Source organism: Denticeps clupeoides, chromosome 11 (genome assembly GCF_900700375.1).
Source record: "Denticeps clupeoides chromosome 11, fDenClu1.1, whole genome shotgun sequence".
Taxonomy (NCBI): domain Eukaryota; kingdom Metazoa; phylum Chordata; class Actinopteri; order Clupeiformes; family Denticipitidae; genus Denticeps; species Denticeps clupeoides.
Genome location: NC_041717.1, coordinates 20457221 through 20474605, shown reverse-complemented (window position 1 = coordinate 20474605; position 17385 = coordinate 20457221). Strand labels below are relative to the sequence as shown.

The following is a 17385-nucleotide window of genomic DNA, read 5'->3' as shown; positions in this document are numbered from 1 at the left end:
AATGGCCTAGGTAAATCAATATTTGATTTTTATTATGTTACGTTGCAGTTTAGATAAACAGTGTTTGTATTGGACACTACTGTATATTTTTCCTATTGGGCCGAGTGAATTCCCCTGTGTGGGTTTAACACATTCTTGTCTTACCTTACCTTCTTGCATTAGAGGCTCCTTCATACTTAATTATAATTATAATTAATTGGAATCTTTAGCCACCTTATTTCAGGTAAAATTTGGTGCACGGTTGCAAATTCTTCATTATTCCCAGAAAATGAAAGCAAGCGCATGGGTAGCCAGTTCCTCTTCCAACACAGTTTCATTCTTTAGTTACTTATTTATGTGCATTTATTCATGGATCGTTCTTATTTAGCATAATGATAATACAGCTGTTAGTGCCAAACATATATGATTATGCCATTAATAAATGTTTTTAACTTTTATGGACTGTAAGTCTGATCAATGCCATTATTTATAAAACTGGCTCTCAGGAACTTGAATTATAGCAATTTATAGGTGCTTGGAGGTATTATGGTATCATTGTCACACTTCTATATCTATATTTTGCCCGGCCTTATTGGCAAGGCAAGTGATAGCGAGCGTAGGCTCCTCCACTTTATGTATGGAATTAGATTGTATTTGCAAACAAGTAGCTGTAGATCCAGATACGTGGACATGTTCATTTATCGTCATGTTCTGAAGGTGCTAATTTCTTTAATGCTTTTTTATGGCTTGTCGTCAGGCTTGGGAGCAAATGAAGGTCCAGACGAAGAAGACGTCCAGCATCATCGTAGCCCTGACTGATGGAAAGCTGTCAGCATACATCCATGAGCTGACAGTGGCAGAGGTGAGTGGAGCAGGAGGCAGATCAGGAGTTCCCAGGTCTGGTCCAGGAGGTCTGTGTTAGAGCTGGCAAATGAAGCACTGCATTATGGGATATGCATTTTTGTGTGTTATTAGCACTTCATATCACTGGACCTTAATAGTAGATCTATATTAAGTGATCTCGGGGGGCCGGATGTGAGTTTGACATTTTTACAGAATAATTACTGAAATTACAGAATAATACTTGACTGTGTTACATCGTACATTGATTGGCTGTAAAGGCACGTGAGATAGCTGCACATTACAAGTATGTCTGCGCAGCCAGATGAAAGAGAGCTCTGTACCATGTCATGCTAATGGAATAACTTAGCCATAATATAAAGGAAGTTTTGGAATTATTGCATGCACATCGCACAGAGGGTAAAATTATAGTAAAAAATACGACAATTATTGGATTTTTGTTGAGGTTAAATCTTTTTTAAAAAATAGACCTTCATTAGAACTGGAGATCCCTGAAGAATTCACGAAGGGAAAAAACGCGTTTTTGTGACAGGCTGATACCGCTCGACAGTTTGGAGCCCGTGTGTACGGTGTCGGAATTAAGGACTTCGATGAAGAGCAGGTGAGTGTTACAGCATCTCCTGATCTCCGACGTTTTCGAAGCGCCGCTGTAGCCTGTCCCGATCAGGAAGAAGTGAAAGGTTGAGGAGTCCGGGCCCTCACAGATGTGAAACGAGACTCATCCTTATCCGTTTAAATTAGTGATGCAAGGACAAGCAAACGCTGAAACGTGAAGCACCAGCGAGCGGGCCAGCCGAGGCCCTTAATGATTTGCTGGTAATTACTGGAGTTTTGGCCCCGAGCCCCGTCCTCCCAGTGATAAACGAGAGGGGCGGATAAGGGGACACGGTCAGCAGGACTGAGGACGAGGACGGGGCTGGCGCTTTGGTCACGTGATCTCTCTGCTGCTTCCACTAGCTTGCCGACGTAGCCGACAGCAGGGCCCACGTGTTTCCCGTCCTGGGCGGATTTCAGGCCCTGAAAGGCATCGTCAACTCGGTACGTCTGCAACCCCTCAGCACACATCCTCCTCACCTCCCATACTTCCGCTCTTCCGCTCTCCTAATGTCTTCCTCGAGCGTATATTCATGCTGTCAGCCAATACTAACAAAGTGACCACGTGGTTTTTTTCTAGGCGCCATAACAGACGTAGTGTGTGGGGAGCGTTCAGCAATGTCGCAACACGTAGATTTCATGCAGTGAACTCGCAAACAACAACAACAAACTTTAAAATGGGGAGGAGCCTATGGCCACTTCCCTGGTATTAGGGAACATGACCCACGCTCTTGGTCCAAAATATCCCGCTTTGTCTCGCATCACCAGTACAGGTATATATGGCAAATGATCACGCTCACAAAGGGGTTTTTAACTGAATTCTTTATCGGTTTATGTGCTTCCATCACAGGTACATAATAACATATTAATAATGCATTCAGAGTAAGCTGCGCCAAGGTTGGCAGGTCTCACTTTGGAACTTGAACATGATCAGTGCGAGCGTTCCAATTGTGCTGCATAGCCACGCCCTGTGACATCCTCTGGAGAGCCGGCCGGGATGGGCTGTGCTGCGGCGCGCCGTTCCGATGGTGATTAGAAGGATTTGTTACAAACTACTGACATATATAAGGTGCATTGCACACGCGTGACAGATGGATGAAAATGACTGCAACCATGTTCAACCATGTTCAACGTAAATAAATCACCTGCAAGCCTTTGCTTAGAAACATGGATGATTTGAGCGTGTTAAAGCTAGCAAAAATTACTACATGGCCGGTCAGGCATTCTCAAACCATTAGTAATCCTGGAGGTCGGACTTGTGCGGCTCTGGGGTGTGATTTCTAGGATTTGAGGTCATCGCTGCAGATCTCCTCGAAATAAAAAAAAAAAGGTGTCTCCACAGCTAACGTGCTTTTAGCGTGCCTCAGCTTTAAATATGAACAAATGATGCATGAAAGCAATGTTGTTTACAACAGCAATATTAATAGAAGTAACTGCTATTTTAACACTGAATGGGAATGTTTGGTGCTGAATAATGAAAGGTTTTGGATATGTTGCTGTGCTCACACTCTAAAGTAAAGTGAAGTGATTGTCAATTCCTCCTGTAAGTCGCTTTGGATAAAAGCGTCTGCAAAATAAAGTAAAGTAACTTGCGATACACAGCAGCACAGCACACGGTGCACACAGTGAAATTTGTCCTCTGCATTTAACCCATCACCCTGAGTGAGCAGTGGGCAGCCATGACAGGCGCCCGGGGAGCAGTGTGTGGGGACGGTGCTTTGCTCAGTGGCACCTCAGTGGCACCTTGGCGGATCGGGATTCGAACCGGCAACCTTCTGACTACGCTGAAAACTTCATCTCGATTTTGTTCAAAATGCAGAAAAAAAACCTTCTTCCCAAACCAGATGCTTTGGTTTGCCGCCACTCCGGAAGCGTGGCCCTGTTTTGGCCAGCCAGACTCGGGCCTCTCTAAGTCCGCGGCCATAAGCCCCAACGCGCCTGGACCCCTGCCCGTCCGCTCGCCTGTTGATTAATCGGCCTGTCTGTCACAGGACAGGATGAAGCGAACGCCACCTAGTCTGCGCTTCAGATGCGGGACATCTGATCTGTGATCAGACACGGGAGGGGGGGGGGTTTAAAAGCCCCCTTCCATCCCCCCCTCCGGCCTTATCAGACGCCGGCGTTTAATGGACTCTTTGCACTGAGCAATCTCCCCTCGCCAGGCTCGCCTCCGCTCGGAACGCCGCTCCTCGCCGCCCCTCTCCAGGACGGCCGCGTGCGCGGATTTGCATAGTTTGTGCTTTGTTGATTTACGCGGTGACGGGAGATGCGAGTGTGAGTTCACACAGGAGCCTCTTTATATGATAATGGCGAGCGGGGCGGCTCTGATGGAGCCGCCGAGTCGGGCCACTCGGCGCATAATTTCCCCATAAAGACCTGCCATCGCGCCCCCCGCCCGGCGAGAAGAGGGATGGAGTGCGGAGTGGTCCTCGGACGGGGGCGCGCTGAAATATGACCTGATGTGTTTGTTTATGCCGGTGCTGAACAACAGAGCGGCGGGGAATTAAACTCGGCTTTTAAGTGTTTTTTTTTTTTTTTTTTTTTCTTCCTTTCTTCCTCCTTCCTTTCTTTCTACTTTCAGATCCTGAAGAAATCGTGCACAGAGATCTTGAGCGTGGAGCCCTCAGCTGTCTGCGTGAACGGTAAGTGCGGCCATTTGCATATCTGCGTATTAGCGCTCGCCCGTGCATGCTTATAGGGTGGTAGTAGACTAGTGGGTAACACACTCGCCTATGAACCAGAAGACCCAGGTTCGAATCCCACTTACTACCATTGTGTCCCTGAGCAAGACACTTAACTCTAAATTGCTCCAGGGGGGGACTGTCCCTGTAACTACTGATTGTAAGTCGCTCTGGATAAGGGCGTCTGGTAAATGCTGTAAAATGTAAATGTAAATGTATAAATTTAACTCTTTTTTTTTTTTTCTTTCCAGACACCTTTGACATCGTGCTTCGAGGAAACGGCTTCATGTCCGGCCGGGCCAAGGAGGGGGTCGTGTGCAGCTTTGTCGTGGGCGAGGCTACGTACAGTGAGTAGACGTCGTGTAGGCCACGCCTTCTTGCTTGCACTCCCACAGTTTTGTCACATTACAGCGAATTTTCTGCTAGCGTGACATTTCGCTTTCACGTAGAGACTGGACCACAATAGTAAAACTACGACGATTCTGTTGCGCTGCATAATGCGGCTCACAGATTTCACGCGACTAGATGTTGGTGCTATAAAGAAATGAAGAGATGTGCTCCAGCGGGATTAGAATGAAACAAGGACTAACTAATTACTGTCTTAATTCCATAATTATGTCAAAGTACACAAACGAGCGCGCCCGTTCCTCACTCTCTTCACACAACAGGAAGTGGCTGCAGATGCTCATTTTTGTGGGTTTTGGTGAAGGAACTCAAAGTTGCATGAAAGCAATAATCATCTGGATCTTGAACGAAGTGTTTTGATGTCCCGAGAACCGATCTTAATTCTTTGTTATCTTGATTTAAAACACACACATACATATTCCGTGCACATACAACCACGTAGCTAGTACTGAGTTCACGTCTCCACTTGGCTCTGAGGTGTGCATCGTGGTGCGTCAGAAAAGATGTCAGAACTTAACAAATGTTGGAGCATCTGAAGTTTTAGCCATCGTATGACCAGAACTGGCCAAAACGATGTGCAAATGGCAAGAGCTCAGCATTTTGTGAACTGTCAAAAAAAAATTATTCTAAAATACATTCACTTTTAATCACAACGCAACACTATAACACCGTTCTAAATAAAAATGAACGGTCTTTAGTGTCAGATTGTACTAAATAATATGATCCAGCATGTTCTCTCCAGCCATATGTTTCATGTTAAACTCAAACTCCCACATGGGACACACATGTGCATACAGTGGAGACACGTCCCATGAAGAATTCTTTCCTTCAGATCACACTGATACACAACTAAAAAGAAGCTTATTATATTAGCGCAGAACATGCGGCTCCAGCAATTATTATATATATATTTTTAAACACACTTGCCGACCCTCTAATATCCTGGAAGCTTGAAATCGGCTTCCACAATGTAATTAATTTTTCCCGTGGAGCATTTCCAGGCAACAGTTGGTGCTGCTACAACTTGGTTGCCCCCGAACCGAGATACGGAGATGCAGCGTATGGTTATCGTTACAAGAAAGGGCTTTCCTTCTGTTGTGGGGCGCCGCTCTTGCTGCAGTTGGTTTTTAATGGGCTGCACACATCAGCAGATCCTCCCGACGCCCTCCGCCTCCCCTTCTCTGACTCAGAGATTTTGGCTGACTCAGGCTCCTGCAGCTCTTGTTCCTGATTAGCGTTGGGGTAGTTACTCAAAAGAAAGTTGGCCATTAAAAATGCAAATTTCCTCTCTCTAGCTATAATGTGATAGGTCTTTTCCCTGCATTTCATTTAAAAGGTAATGGCAAAACTCATTACCAGAACTCTGTTCCATCTCTCCCTCAACAACCTTAGACTGAGTTCACATTGCGTTACAGCTTATATACAGCTCACAGATATAGTTGTTTTTGGCAGCCTGTCTTAATAGTAGTTGTAGTCTAGTCTTTGCTTCAAGCTGTCATTTTAGTTTTTATTAGTTTTAGTCACGTCCTGACTCATTTTAGTCTAGTCAGGTTTCAGTTGACTAAATGTCTGACCATTTTAGTCTTATTTTAGTCAGAATTATCCATGGATATTTTAGTCTAGTTTTAGTCAACAAGAACTGATGACATTTTAGTGTAGTTTTAGTCAATGAAAATTGTGTTTTAGTTTTTTTCTTTAAAGTAATGCAATTATTTTTAACCCACTCAGTATAGTACAAGTACCTAGTAGAATAGACAGATCGCTTCATCATTTTCTCCCAGCCAACACGCCACAAGCATTCTAAATAATGCAGCGGATGCGTATTGAGGAAGTGATGTCATCCGTGTGACCAGATGGGAGACACAGGAAACAGAAATACTGCATTATAGTTAGAAAGAAATGACCAGCATTTACATTGCATCTGGTCTCATATCCATCGGGTCATAAATATAAAGATATTTCGTCATTCATTTTGTTGATGAAAACAAACGTCTTAATTTTTTTGTGCTTGTATTTTTATAGAACTGTTAAGCGTGATAAACTAATTAATAACAGATTTAGCCCCAAATTAATTGTGATAAATCATGGTTAATTATTAAAATTAAATCTTGCTATAGTACATTCAGAGACAAGTGTGGGAAAATATGGAAATATGTAATTCATTTTTTTTTTTCAAGAAATAAATTCTGCATCAGATGCACTTGGAGGGTGATAATCAATAGATTTCTGCCTTAGTTTTTGTGTGAAACATGACCCTGAATTATGCAACAACAGTTTACACAAAGTTGTTTTACAGTTTGACATCTGCTTGCAGATTATGCAACTGCCTTAAAACATTTTAGCTAAGTAAAATATGTTGGTTTTGCTACTTCAACCGCTGTTGATGTATAGCAGCTGAGTGCAGGGTGTAGAAATTACGTTGCTGTGCTGCCTGATGGCCTCCTCTAACTCGCTCTCTCTTCTGTGTGTTCTCATTTTCCAGACCAGAAGCCAAGCGTGGTGCAAGATGACTACATGCTTTGCCCTGCGCCAGTATTGCAGGAAGTGGGACAGTAAGTAGCTCACTACTTCATTCAGGTCATCTGAGCTCTAAGCTGCTGAGAAAGCTGTCCTGTAGGCAAATACAAAAGCTACAAGCAAAAATGCGGCATTAGCAACGGTGTGTTAACGTCTCTTAGTGTTTTTGGCTGTGCGAACAACAGCTTTGTATTTCTTACAGATAAAGGCAGTTGAGCAAACAAATGTGAGAACAGACTTGGTGGTGCAAGTTCTGTGGGTTATTTTTGTTGCACAAAAATGCTTTTACAGAAATTGCCTCGTTTTCTGCTGCCGTATAATACAAGATCAACAGATAACGGAAGCAAACCATCTGCCATTTATTCAAGGCAGGCAAATATAAGAGCTGAGAAATAATTTAAAGGGCTTTTTAAAGAAAATGTATTGTCAAATGTGCAGTTAATTTGTTAAAATTACGATGAATTATGATAAAGCATTGCAGCAATTTTTTGTGCTCCCTGCATGGCCGACATGTCCACCGCCCTCGAGCGTTGACATGATGCACGCTTTCTGCGTTAAAAGCCTTCATGTTAATCTATTTACTTTTGACACCTTTAGCTATTTTGTTGCACATGTTTGTGTTAGTCTGACTAAAATATATATGTGGGACATGCTGGTCTTGCCAAAATCTCACTAAACGAGATTTAATGCCTCTTCTATATGAAGCGTTTGGGAGTCTGCCATTTATACGGTCCTGAACTGGCCTGCGCATTCTGCCACGACCCTTGCAATACTGTGACTCTCTTTCACAGTTGAAGTATATACAAATGTGAATTAATGTCATGAATTGCATGTAAACCGGGACACAGTATAAACAGTAGTAACAAGTTAAATGGCCAAGTCAGGCTGCGCCGACTCGGAGATCCGGCACTCCATATTGCATTTAAAAGGCCGCTTAATTAACTGTTGGCTGGCAATTGTGACCCATTAAGCAGTTAGCAGCCATGAGCGGAGAGCAAACACATCTGTTGGGGGCCGCAACGAGCGGGGGCTGTAAAAAGGATGCGGGACAGATGTGTTGGATCTCATTGCCGCGGTCCCGTTTTAAATAATTCACCGCGGCTCCAGCAGCCACCTGCAGCCGCCGCTGAGCTGCGTTTAAGCCCCCGCTTCATCCATCTGTCCGCTCCCAGACCAGCTCATCCCCACCTAACGGGAGGGCCGCCTTCGGCCCCGACGCACCACAGTCATGTCATGAACCTCAGGATTTCAATCTGAGTATACATCCAAGATATGTTCTTTCAAAGATCTACATTAGGAATAATTCAAACAAATGTAAACATGCATGAAAACCATAATGCAGAATGTAGTGTGTGACTAATTTATCCAAAGCGACTTACAAGAGGAAGACACCAGCAATTCTCATTCGGTTTCTATAGATTTTGAGTTACTAATTTTTGTTACAGTTTTGAAAGAACTACATTTTCAGTCATTATTTATCTCCATCTCATTCTGATTGTGAGACAATTGTGAGAAAACTGTACCATGAAAGCCAAAGTCATGTCAAAATCGCTTTTTTTTTGTTAAATAATGTCTTACTACAGACAATAATGTTTTCCCAGCAATATTACATAATATTTCACTTTTCGTTGCTGTTGACATGGCGGATTTGCGAGAGCTAAACGTTTTTTTTGGCATGACTGCATAACACAGTGGAGTCGGACCAAAGCAGGAACGGCGTTAAGCGAAAGGGGGGTCCGAAGTTGATGGCGGCCTCTCTTGTTGGTGGGTGGACACGTCTGCAGTCCGGGAAATGCCCCTCAGTGACCTCGCTACAGGCCTCATCTGCAGTGACAGCTGCTCCGCCTAAATCTAGGGTCAGAGGCATCTGTCAACCCCCCCCCCCCCCCCCATCATCTGTGTGGGGCTCCGCCCCGCCCTGGCTCGGTGCACAGCGGGCCGGGGAGGTTAAGTGGCTCCGGTGCCCCGTGGTTGCCGCGGTGGCGGCCGCAAAACTCACCTGCATTTTCACAACCAGGGTGCAGGGCGAACCGTAACAGGGAGCCTGAGCCGACACCTGCCCCGTCACGTGGGCCCCCCTCATCAATAATCAACCGCGGCACCCGTCACCGCAGCCCGCGGTTTGCGCCGTTCCATCTGCTCAGCCAGGGGTGGACGAGGTGGGACTTTGGATGCACTGCTTGGTCCGGAGGACCAGCTTTTTTTGACAGTGAGGGGGATATCCTGTCGACACATTCTCTTGTCACCTGATCGAGTATAGCAATAAGTTGTGTAAAAGACACTGACGTAAAAGCATGTGCAACAAAATAGCTAAAGTTCTCAAAAGTAAATACATTAATTGTTGCAGTTAACATAGAAAAATGAAGGCTGTTAACGCAGCTGCACTGGTTTTAAGTATGCATCATGCCAGCGCTTAAGGGTGGTGGCAATGTCTTCCATGCAGGGAGCACAGGAGCGGCAACCAATCATTTTCCCTTCCTCGTGGCAACATAGCCACAACCTACCATAATGAGAGCTATGACGTTCAGGAAGCAACATGTTCCATGTGATTTGTTGAGCTTGGGTTTGAACAAAAACATTTATGTTAGCATATTTAGTTAGAAGAAAAAGAAGAAATACTACGTTTTTGCTGTGAAATGTTTTTTACATATATACATTGGCGTTTCTTTGTCCCACCCCTACGATAAATGATTTTCTTATGGAATCAAAATCTTCTGTAAATAAGTGTCCTGACTTTTCGGGAAATGTGTTGGGATTGAAAGTGACTTTTCTGCAATGTTCACCAGTCTTCCACAAGTTGCATTCATTTGAGAGAATTAATTAAGAAAATGTATATGATGAAGTGAGGATTGTCTATTATCTATAATATTATCCTAGATAGATGAATAAACATTGTTTTAGTGATCATGTCGGAATATTGAAAAAAAAAAATCTGCTCATGCTCCATACCTTGTAACAGATTGTTTTATGAAACCTTTTTTCGACGTGAATAAAAGCAGTGAAAATACAGAATTTAGTTGAAAAGGTGAAACGGAGGAGCGTCACCGTCATGGCATGTCGAACAGGGGAGGGAATGAAAGAGAGGGAACTCTTGGCGCATTGAATCTGACCAGTTATATCTAATGAGACAGAATCATTTGGCAGAAAAATGTGTGGCGAGCCTGCGCCTCGTCCTGGAGCCCCATACATATCCAGCTTGATTAACAAACTGCCGAGCGTTTTCATGGATCGAGTGTGTCAGCTAAATTACAACAGACGCGCTTCGTTAACATGCAAGAACCTTTTAACGCTCCTGCGATGTCCAGATCAGACGCGAGGAGAAAAGAAAGCAGGAAAAGAGTTCAAAATGGCTGTTTTTCTTGTTGTTTTTATTTCAGGGCAACTCAGATTTTTTTTTTTTTTTTTTTACGTTTCTCATTTGAATTTGAATTGCTTTGAACTTTTGATGTTTTCATAATGGAGATAGAAAAAAAATACTACTAAAAAACATTTTTACAAAAAAATTGATAAAACAACTTGAAGCTATGGAGATGAACCATGGGCCTAAACCGGAGCGAGTGCCTCCCTCCCAGCCCCGGCAGAATGCATATTCAGCAGACAATGGAGCCGCCATCTCATCGTTTCTTCATTTTTGGGGTGATGTCAGGCGTTGAATCTCCGGGATTCTCATTAGACGTGCGGTAATTGGATCCTGCGTAACGGACATATGGAAATCGTGGTGCTGTTCATCATTAGTGCATTAATTATGGCCCGCTTCTCGCCTGCCTTCCCGGTAAATAAGTGCAGTGGGCTTCTTTTTTTGTGTAACGTGAGCACTTTTGTCAAGATGTCTGATTTCTTCCCTCTTTCGTAAGGAAAATGGACGTCCTGATCAGCCTGAACCACGGCAAGAGCTTCATCACAAGCGCGTTCACCATCACAGCCTCCACATGTGTGAGTTGCAGCGTTGTCAGCCACACTGGTTACATTCCAGTTCATTTCTTACCGAGCACCATTTTAGATATGAGCAAATCTATAGCAGTATTTTTTTTTTTTAATTTTGAGTTTTAAATTTACTGTATTTCCCTTGATTAAAAATGGTTAGAAGCATTTTGACTGGTTTATTTCCGTTGCAGCAACCACACTGATTGTTACTATTATTTCTAATAGAAGGCAAGGCAGATAAAAGTGGAAGTGCAATATATGTGGAATAACGTGAAAAAAGCTGTTGAAATAGTATGAAATGCCACCTTGCACGAGCATAAAAGCATTTATTTAAAAATTCACATTCTTTAATTATAGTATTTGCAATTTGCAAGGGAATAGGAAAAAAAATTCCAACCTGCATAAGCGCGTGTGTGTTTTTTTTGTTCATAAATTTGTGACGTGTGTTGTGACAGTCGGACGGCAAGGCGGTGGTCATCGTGTTCCTGGTGCTGCTCCTGCTGGTGGCTCTGGCTCTCCTGTGGTGGTTTTGGCCACTGTGTTGCACCGTGGTGAGTGCCTCTGTCCACTTTGTCACCTCTTCGGTCGCCTGGGTCTCTTTGAGGCCTCGTCATTGGCAGCATCTGATCTCTTTTCCCCTTGTTTTCAATCTGCTCCCCCCGTCGCTTCCTTTTGAAGGTCCTCGCCTCTTTAAAGCAAGAGCTTCTTGTCTGGCATCCTTCCATCAAAGGCTCTGGAGAAATGTGCTGTCATGCCAAACAAAAATAAATCTCATGAATATAACAGGCCCGGTTGGGCGGGGCGCCAGGTAAACTCACTCACACTCGGCCTGAAACCACACCCCGCCGCCTCCCCGAAAATGACTCGGCACAGGAAGCCCGCTCCCGTCCTCAATTCCGCTTCTAATTGCGTGTCCGTCGGAGAAAAGCCCCGTTTTACTGTCTCTCTCTCTCTCCCCATTGTTCATGCACGAGGCACATTTTATGCAGTCAGCCTGATGCCACGAGCAAATAGAACTTAATCTGAAAGAAAAGAAAGTAATGTCGCGGTACGTAGTTTTATAATGTGTTAACAATGCCATAGCGTTTTTTTATTTTTTACATTTTATTTTAATTAATATTATTTGACACGGACGGTGCTCATAATCAACAACGGAATGACTGTGAATCAAACATATAGGCTAATTTTCATCTGTTGCCTTCCACCAGAACTTAAAACAGAATTCTAAAATGATCACCTACAAGGCAATTCAGACAATTAATAACTGTGAATTTGTCGGAAATTATTTATGTGTCGCCCCTGGCAACACTCCTGTTGCCTTTGAACTGGGCCAAAAAAAATAACTTGACGTAAAAGGCAGCGAGGCATAGAAATGCATGTTCTATTTAAGCATCGAATTGAATTTCGGTTCCTTATAGGAGGAAACGGCACAGCATATATATTTTTATTAACAGTTGACGTCATTGTGTCTCTCCGCGTCCCTTTAAACAAAAAGATCACTTAGTTCACCGCTTCCCTTTGACATGTTAACAAGAGCCACTCCAGAGCACATTATCAGTCTAAACCACCGCTAACAACTACAGATGGCGTGTCTGAAAGTCCCATGCCTTCGGATCCTGGCACACGTGACGCCATACCATCCGCGGGAAAAACGAGACGCGCCACCTCTCTTTTTGAGGAGCCGGCGGGCCCGCGTCCAGGCCGGGATGGAAGCATATTTTGGAAAACCAACAAACGCATTAAAATGTAAACCCCCCGCAGCATGTCTGGCCGGGCCGCTGTTTGTCTTGGTTCGGGAGCTGCTGCTCCACTCCATCAGGGACCCGGCACAAGAAGAGGGCCATGTGTGCGCTGTTAATATTTAAACTCGGCCCTGCCAGCTCCGCCCCCCGTTTCCCCTCCAGTAAATCAGAAATCTACAGATCAGCCGATAAACACCCCGAACCCCCTGCTCCTCTGATGCGAGGTCGCACAAATGTTCGGGAAAAAACATTCTTTGTCCCTTAACCGCGTCCAACTGCGTTATCTTGTACTAAAAATATCTAGATAGATAAGGGTGGTAGTAGCCTAGCGGGTAACACACTACACTCGCCTATGAACCAGAAGACCCAGGTTCAAATCCCACTTACTACCATCGTGTCCCCGAGTGTCTCCAGGGTGGGACTGTCCCTGTAACCACTGCCTGTAAGTCGCTCTGGATAAGGGCGTCTGGTAAATGCCGTAAATGTAAAAAGTTTCACCTTCCGCAGGGCGACCTTTTACGTTTGTGGACTCTTGCCTCGTCCCACGAAACAAGTTAATTTGCCGTTAATGAAAGTGCAGCGTTTTAATTTGCAAATATGCTACCTGCCACTCATCCCCTGACACGCCAAAGCGGCGAAACAGCTTGACAACGCGGCCGTTTGGGGCCGGGACGAGCGGATTACCGACTCCGATTGGACAATTGCAGCCGGGCCGTATGGGGCTGCTTCGGGCGGCCGAAGCTGATTGGCTGGTCGGCTCTCAGCGCTTAATTACCGCCTGCACTTAGCGGTTTTGGATGGTGCGTGCTGGCCCGTGCCTCGCCAACATCTGTCCGTCAGGTAGCAGGCCGGCCCGCCATTTGTGTAATGCTTTATTTATCCCGCAATATGCCCTGGGAAAGTCCGAAATCTGCCGCTTAATTACTCAATAAAGGGGGATAATCCTTCAGCGTAAGGTCGGGCTAAAATGATGTTAATCATCGCGCGCCCCGCCCCGCTGCCGCACGCGCCCCGGATTCGCCAGCGGTCGGTGGAGAGTCGGAGAGCAATTAATTAACTCTAATTGATCGTTCTCCATTATTCTAATGACAACAGTGGCGTAATGCTATCAGTGCGCTTTCGTGTTGGCGGAGCAGCTGTTGGAACGATGATACGCGGTTCCCCGTACCGAAAAAAGCTGGGGGGTGGCGTGTGGTCAGCTGCGGTCCTGTCACACTCGCCTCCATCTCCATCTCGGTTTGGTTCAGGATAAGTGTGTATGCACGTGTGTGAATGTAAGAGATGGAGAACCTTATGGATGGAGAAAATTAGCATTTTCTTTTGGAACAGATTTACTTTTTTACTTTTTACTTTCACCCCTGACTGCTTGTTTTTTTTTTGTTTAAAAAGAAACAACTGACAAAAACAAGTGCAAGTAGAGAGAGAGAGAGAGAGATATATATATATATATATATATATATATATATATATATATATATATATATATATATATATATATAACCAAAACATTTTATATATATTTTTTTAAATATAAAATGTTATATAAAATTTAAAAAATATATATATTATACAGCTTTTTGCTGTATGAGATGTGAAAAGTGGAGGTTCCTTATCAAGCAAAAAAAAAAAAAAAAAATATATATATATATATGCTTGATATTATATATATATATATATATGTGTGTGTGTGTGTGTGTGTATATATATATATATATATATATTTTTTTTTTTTTTTTGCTTGATAAGGAACCTCCACTTTTCACATCTCATACAGCAAAAAGCTTTAGGCCAGTTGTGGTAAATTTGCATGCCACAACGTCCGGCCCGTACAAGTGTAGAAGGCGGTGTGTGTGTGTGTGTGTATGGCCGCACCGCGTGAATGAGACACTCTTTCTCTTGACGAGGCCTGGAGCTCGGCCCAAGCCTCGCCTCTGCATATCGCCGGCGCTAATTAGCTCCTTAGGACTTTATGACTGGGGATTGCTTGGGCGCGCTGAACCTCGTCCAATTAATTAAGACGTAAAACGGCCCGCCGCGCTCGCCCCAAAAACACTCCCCTGTCAACAGGCGGATTCCGCTTCATTCTGCACCAGGGGCCTGCACCGGTCCCCCGCCTGTAATCAGGCAATGTAAAAGGGGCTTTTCCTGGGTTGTGGGTTTTTGGGCCTCATGCATTGTGACTGTGCCGCTCGCACCGCTTGATGAGGGTGTTTTAATCCTTTTCCTTCTCCACTGTTCTTTTCTCATAGGTCATCAAAGACCCCCCTCCGCGAAGACCCCCTCCTGTTGTTCCTCCTCCAGTGGGTACATTTTTATACACTTTGGGGCCATTTTTTTCACACCGGTGCTGGGTGCAAGTAGCTACTGTAAGGTCAAAGGCATCACCAGGAATTCCATATTTTAATGGATAAAACAAGAAAGAAATTTTGTGATGTTTGAGCATGTGTTCTGGGTGACAGAAATCATTTAATTAATTTAAGAACTTTTTTTTTTCATGATGATGATAACTACCAAGCCGCTCTTATCAACCTTACTGATTAGCACTGCAATTAATGCAGTTTGAAAAAAAGTGCCAGTGGAGTCCAGCTTTTAGCCGTTATCATGTTATTATGTGCCATTCGGTTTATATGAGTTATAATGTTCTACTCTGCTCGGCACTGCCAGCCTCCAGAGGAAGACCAGCTGCCCAAGAAGAAGTGGCCAACCGTAGATGCCTCGTACTACGGTGGGAGAGGAGCAGGAGGGATCAGACGGATGGAGGTTCTGTCCTTTTTTAAAAATTCCATGATTTCTTCTTTAAAGTGAACTGTACGTTACCATCATCCATGTTAACACTCCGAACGTGTTTAGTAACAGAGGAACGTGAACACGACCACATGGGTATTGTGTAGAAGAATACAGGATAAAAAGAATTTCTTTACCCCAGGAAATGTATGATGTTCTCCCCAAGGTGAGAAGAGATTAGGACAAGGATTTTAACATTGGTGGCACCTAAAATGAACTGTGCTTGAAACGCTGTCCTTGCTCAAAGTGCCTCCAGACATATATTTGGTGGCCATTCTAGATCATGTGACTATGGCACAAAATATTATGGAGTAGAAGGTTCATGTAGTGTAAAGAATAAAGCTGCACAGTATGCTGCAGTGGTGCTTTTCCATAAATGTAAAAGTGTATGATGTTCACAGAGAGTTCATTTCAAACGTCCGTGTAGATGAGACCTCCCCCGGAGCAGCGCTGTACTCAGTCACTACTGATAATACTTTTTAAATCGAATTTTTTATGCTGCAACGTCATTATGATATAGTCCATTATGTTATGCGTCGATGCAGAATCGTCCACGTCTGCATTGTGATGCATTGATTATGAGATTAAGTTCAACACCCCTATTGTTTGTGTGGGTCACCTCATGCTTCATGCACCTAGTCTTGCGCCTAATGCAGCGATCAAAATAGGGCCTCCTTTGTTGAAGGGGCTTGTGTCTGATATCAGGTGCTCGTAGGCTGAGATCAGCTTTAGCTGACGTGGCTGGTGATAACTCTGGCATGGGGGTGGTCCTGCCCTGCCGTGCTGCCTGTCTCTTTAGAGAGGCAGGTGATGTCTGCTGATGATGAGGGATTGAGCGCTGCCTGTCAGCCTAATGAATTCATTCGAGGTCTCCTCAACCCCGTCAGCAGCCTTTTGTTCCCCTGACTCGGCTCATCGCCACTACACACAAACACACACACCCATCCCGAATACACAACTAGACTGTGCTGTGTCCTGTGGCCTCCTCTAATCAAATGGGAAGATGTGAGATGAGAAAGTTGTCTAGAATTTTTTTTAAATGTCATTTATTATTTTCTAGAATGTATTATCTTCTGATCAATAAAGGTTCAGCGGAAGGTGCATTTAGGTTGGCCTGTCTGGGCTATTGTGTAAAATATAGGTCCGCTGGGGTGAGAAGGGCTCCACCGAAGAAGGGGCCAGACTGGAGAAGGCCAAAAATGCAGTGGTGTCCATTCCGGAAGAGGTAGAGGAGCCAATGATGCAGAAGCCACCCAGTAGAGCTGTCCCATCTGCCTACCACCAGCAAGAGTCGAAGTGGTACACACCCATCAAGGTGAGACGTCCTGGGTTCTACAGTCTCTGTTACCTGTTGATGGACACTTGGGTTTTAACCTGATTAATGAAAGATTTTTTATTTATATTTATTATTACAACATGATATGTAATGAAGAAATCACCCAGCCTTAACATAAATATTAAGTACTAGTTCTTATAGGCAGTGCAATTTGTATGTATAATTGTACAATTCATTTATAACAATTTCATATTTGTGGTAAGGATTCAAGGAATGCAAAAGCCACAACACGAATGAAAATGACACACAAATGCATTCATGTTGTGGCTTTTTGCATTTGTGTTACGGCTTTTCCATTTGTGTGTCGCGCTGTTTTCATTCGTGTTGTGACATTTTAATTTTGTTGATCCGTAGTATTGCAATATGTACATGCAACTGTAACCCGGGTGTCGTGTTTTGAATGCAGCACTAGAATTGATGCAATATAATCATATTTAATTTGGCCTTCGTCAGGTAACAATAAAATTGTTTATTTTAGGGACGGCTGGACGCGCTCTGGGCTCTTCTGCGGCGGCAATACGACCGCGTCTCGCTCATGCGGCCCACCACAGCGGATAAGGTA

At 44.1% G+C, this 17385-nt stretch overlaps 1 protein-coding gene across 3 annotated transcripts in view; it reads left to right on the top strand.

Moving 5' to 3' along the window:
* Positions 1 to 17385, top strand: part of antxr2a (ANTXR cell adhesion molecule 2a) — a 47035-nt gene that overhangs the window by 9083 nt on the left and 20567 nt on the right. Inside the window, exons 5-16 of one of the 3 annotated variants that reach the window (XM_028996697.1) lie at positions 737 to 841; positions 1373 to 1441; positions 1798 to 1878; positions 4016 to 4076; positions 4367 to 4462; positions 7003 to 7072; positions 10892 to 10970; positions 11417 to 11512; positions 14953 to 15003; positions 15368 to 15463; positions 16629 to 16802; positions 17302 to 17382. In XM_028996697.1, coding sequence (XP_028852530.1) covers positions 737 to 841; positions 1373 to 1441; positions 1798 to 1878; positions 4016 to 4076; positions 4367 to 4462; positions 7003 to 7072; positions 10892 to 10970; positions 11417 to 11512; positions 14953 to 15003; positions 15368 to 15463; positions 16629 to 16802; positions 17302 to 17382 — 1059 coding nt within the window. The remainder of the gene's footprint in view (positions 1 to 736; positions 842 to 1372; positions 1442 to 1797; positions 1879 to 4015; positions 4077 to 4366; positions 4463 to 7002; positions 7073 to 10891; positions 10971 to 11416; positions 11513 to 14952; positions 15004 to 15367; positions 15464 to 16628; positions 16803 to 17301; positions 17383 to 17385) is intronic. The other 2 variants (XM_028996698.1, XM_028996699.1) reach the window with 2 other exon arrangements.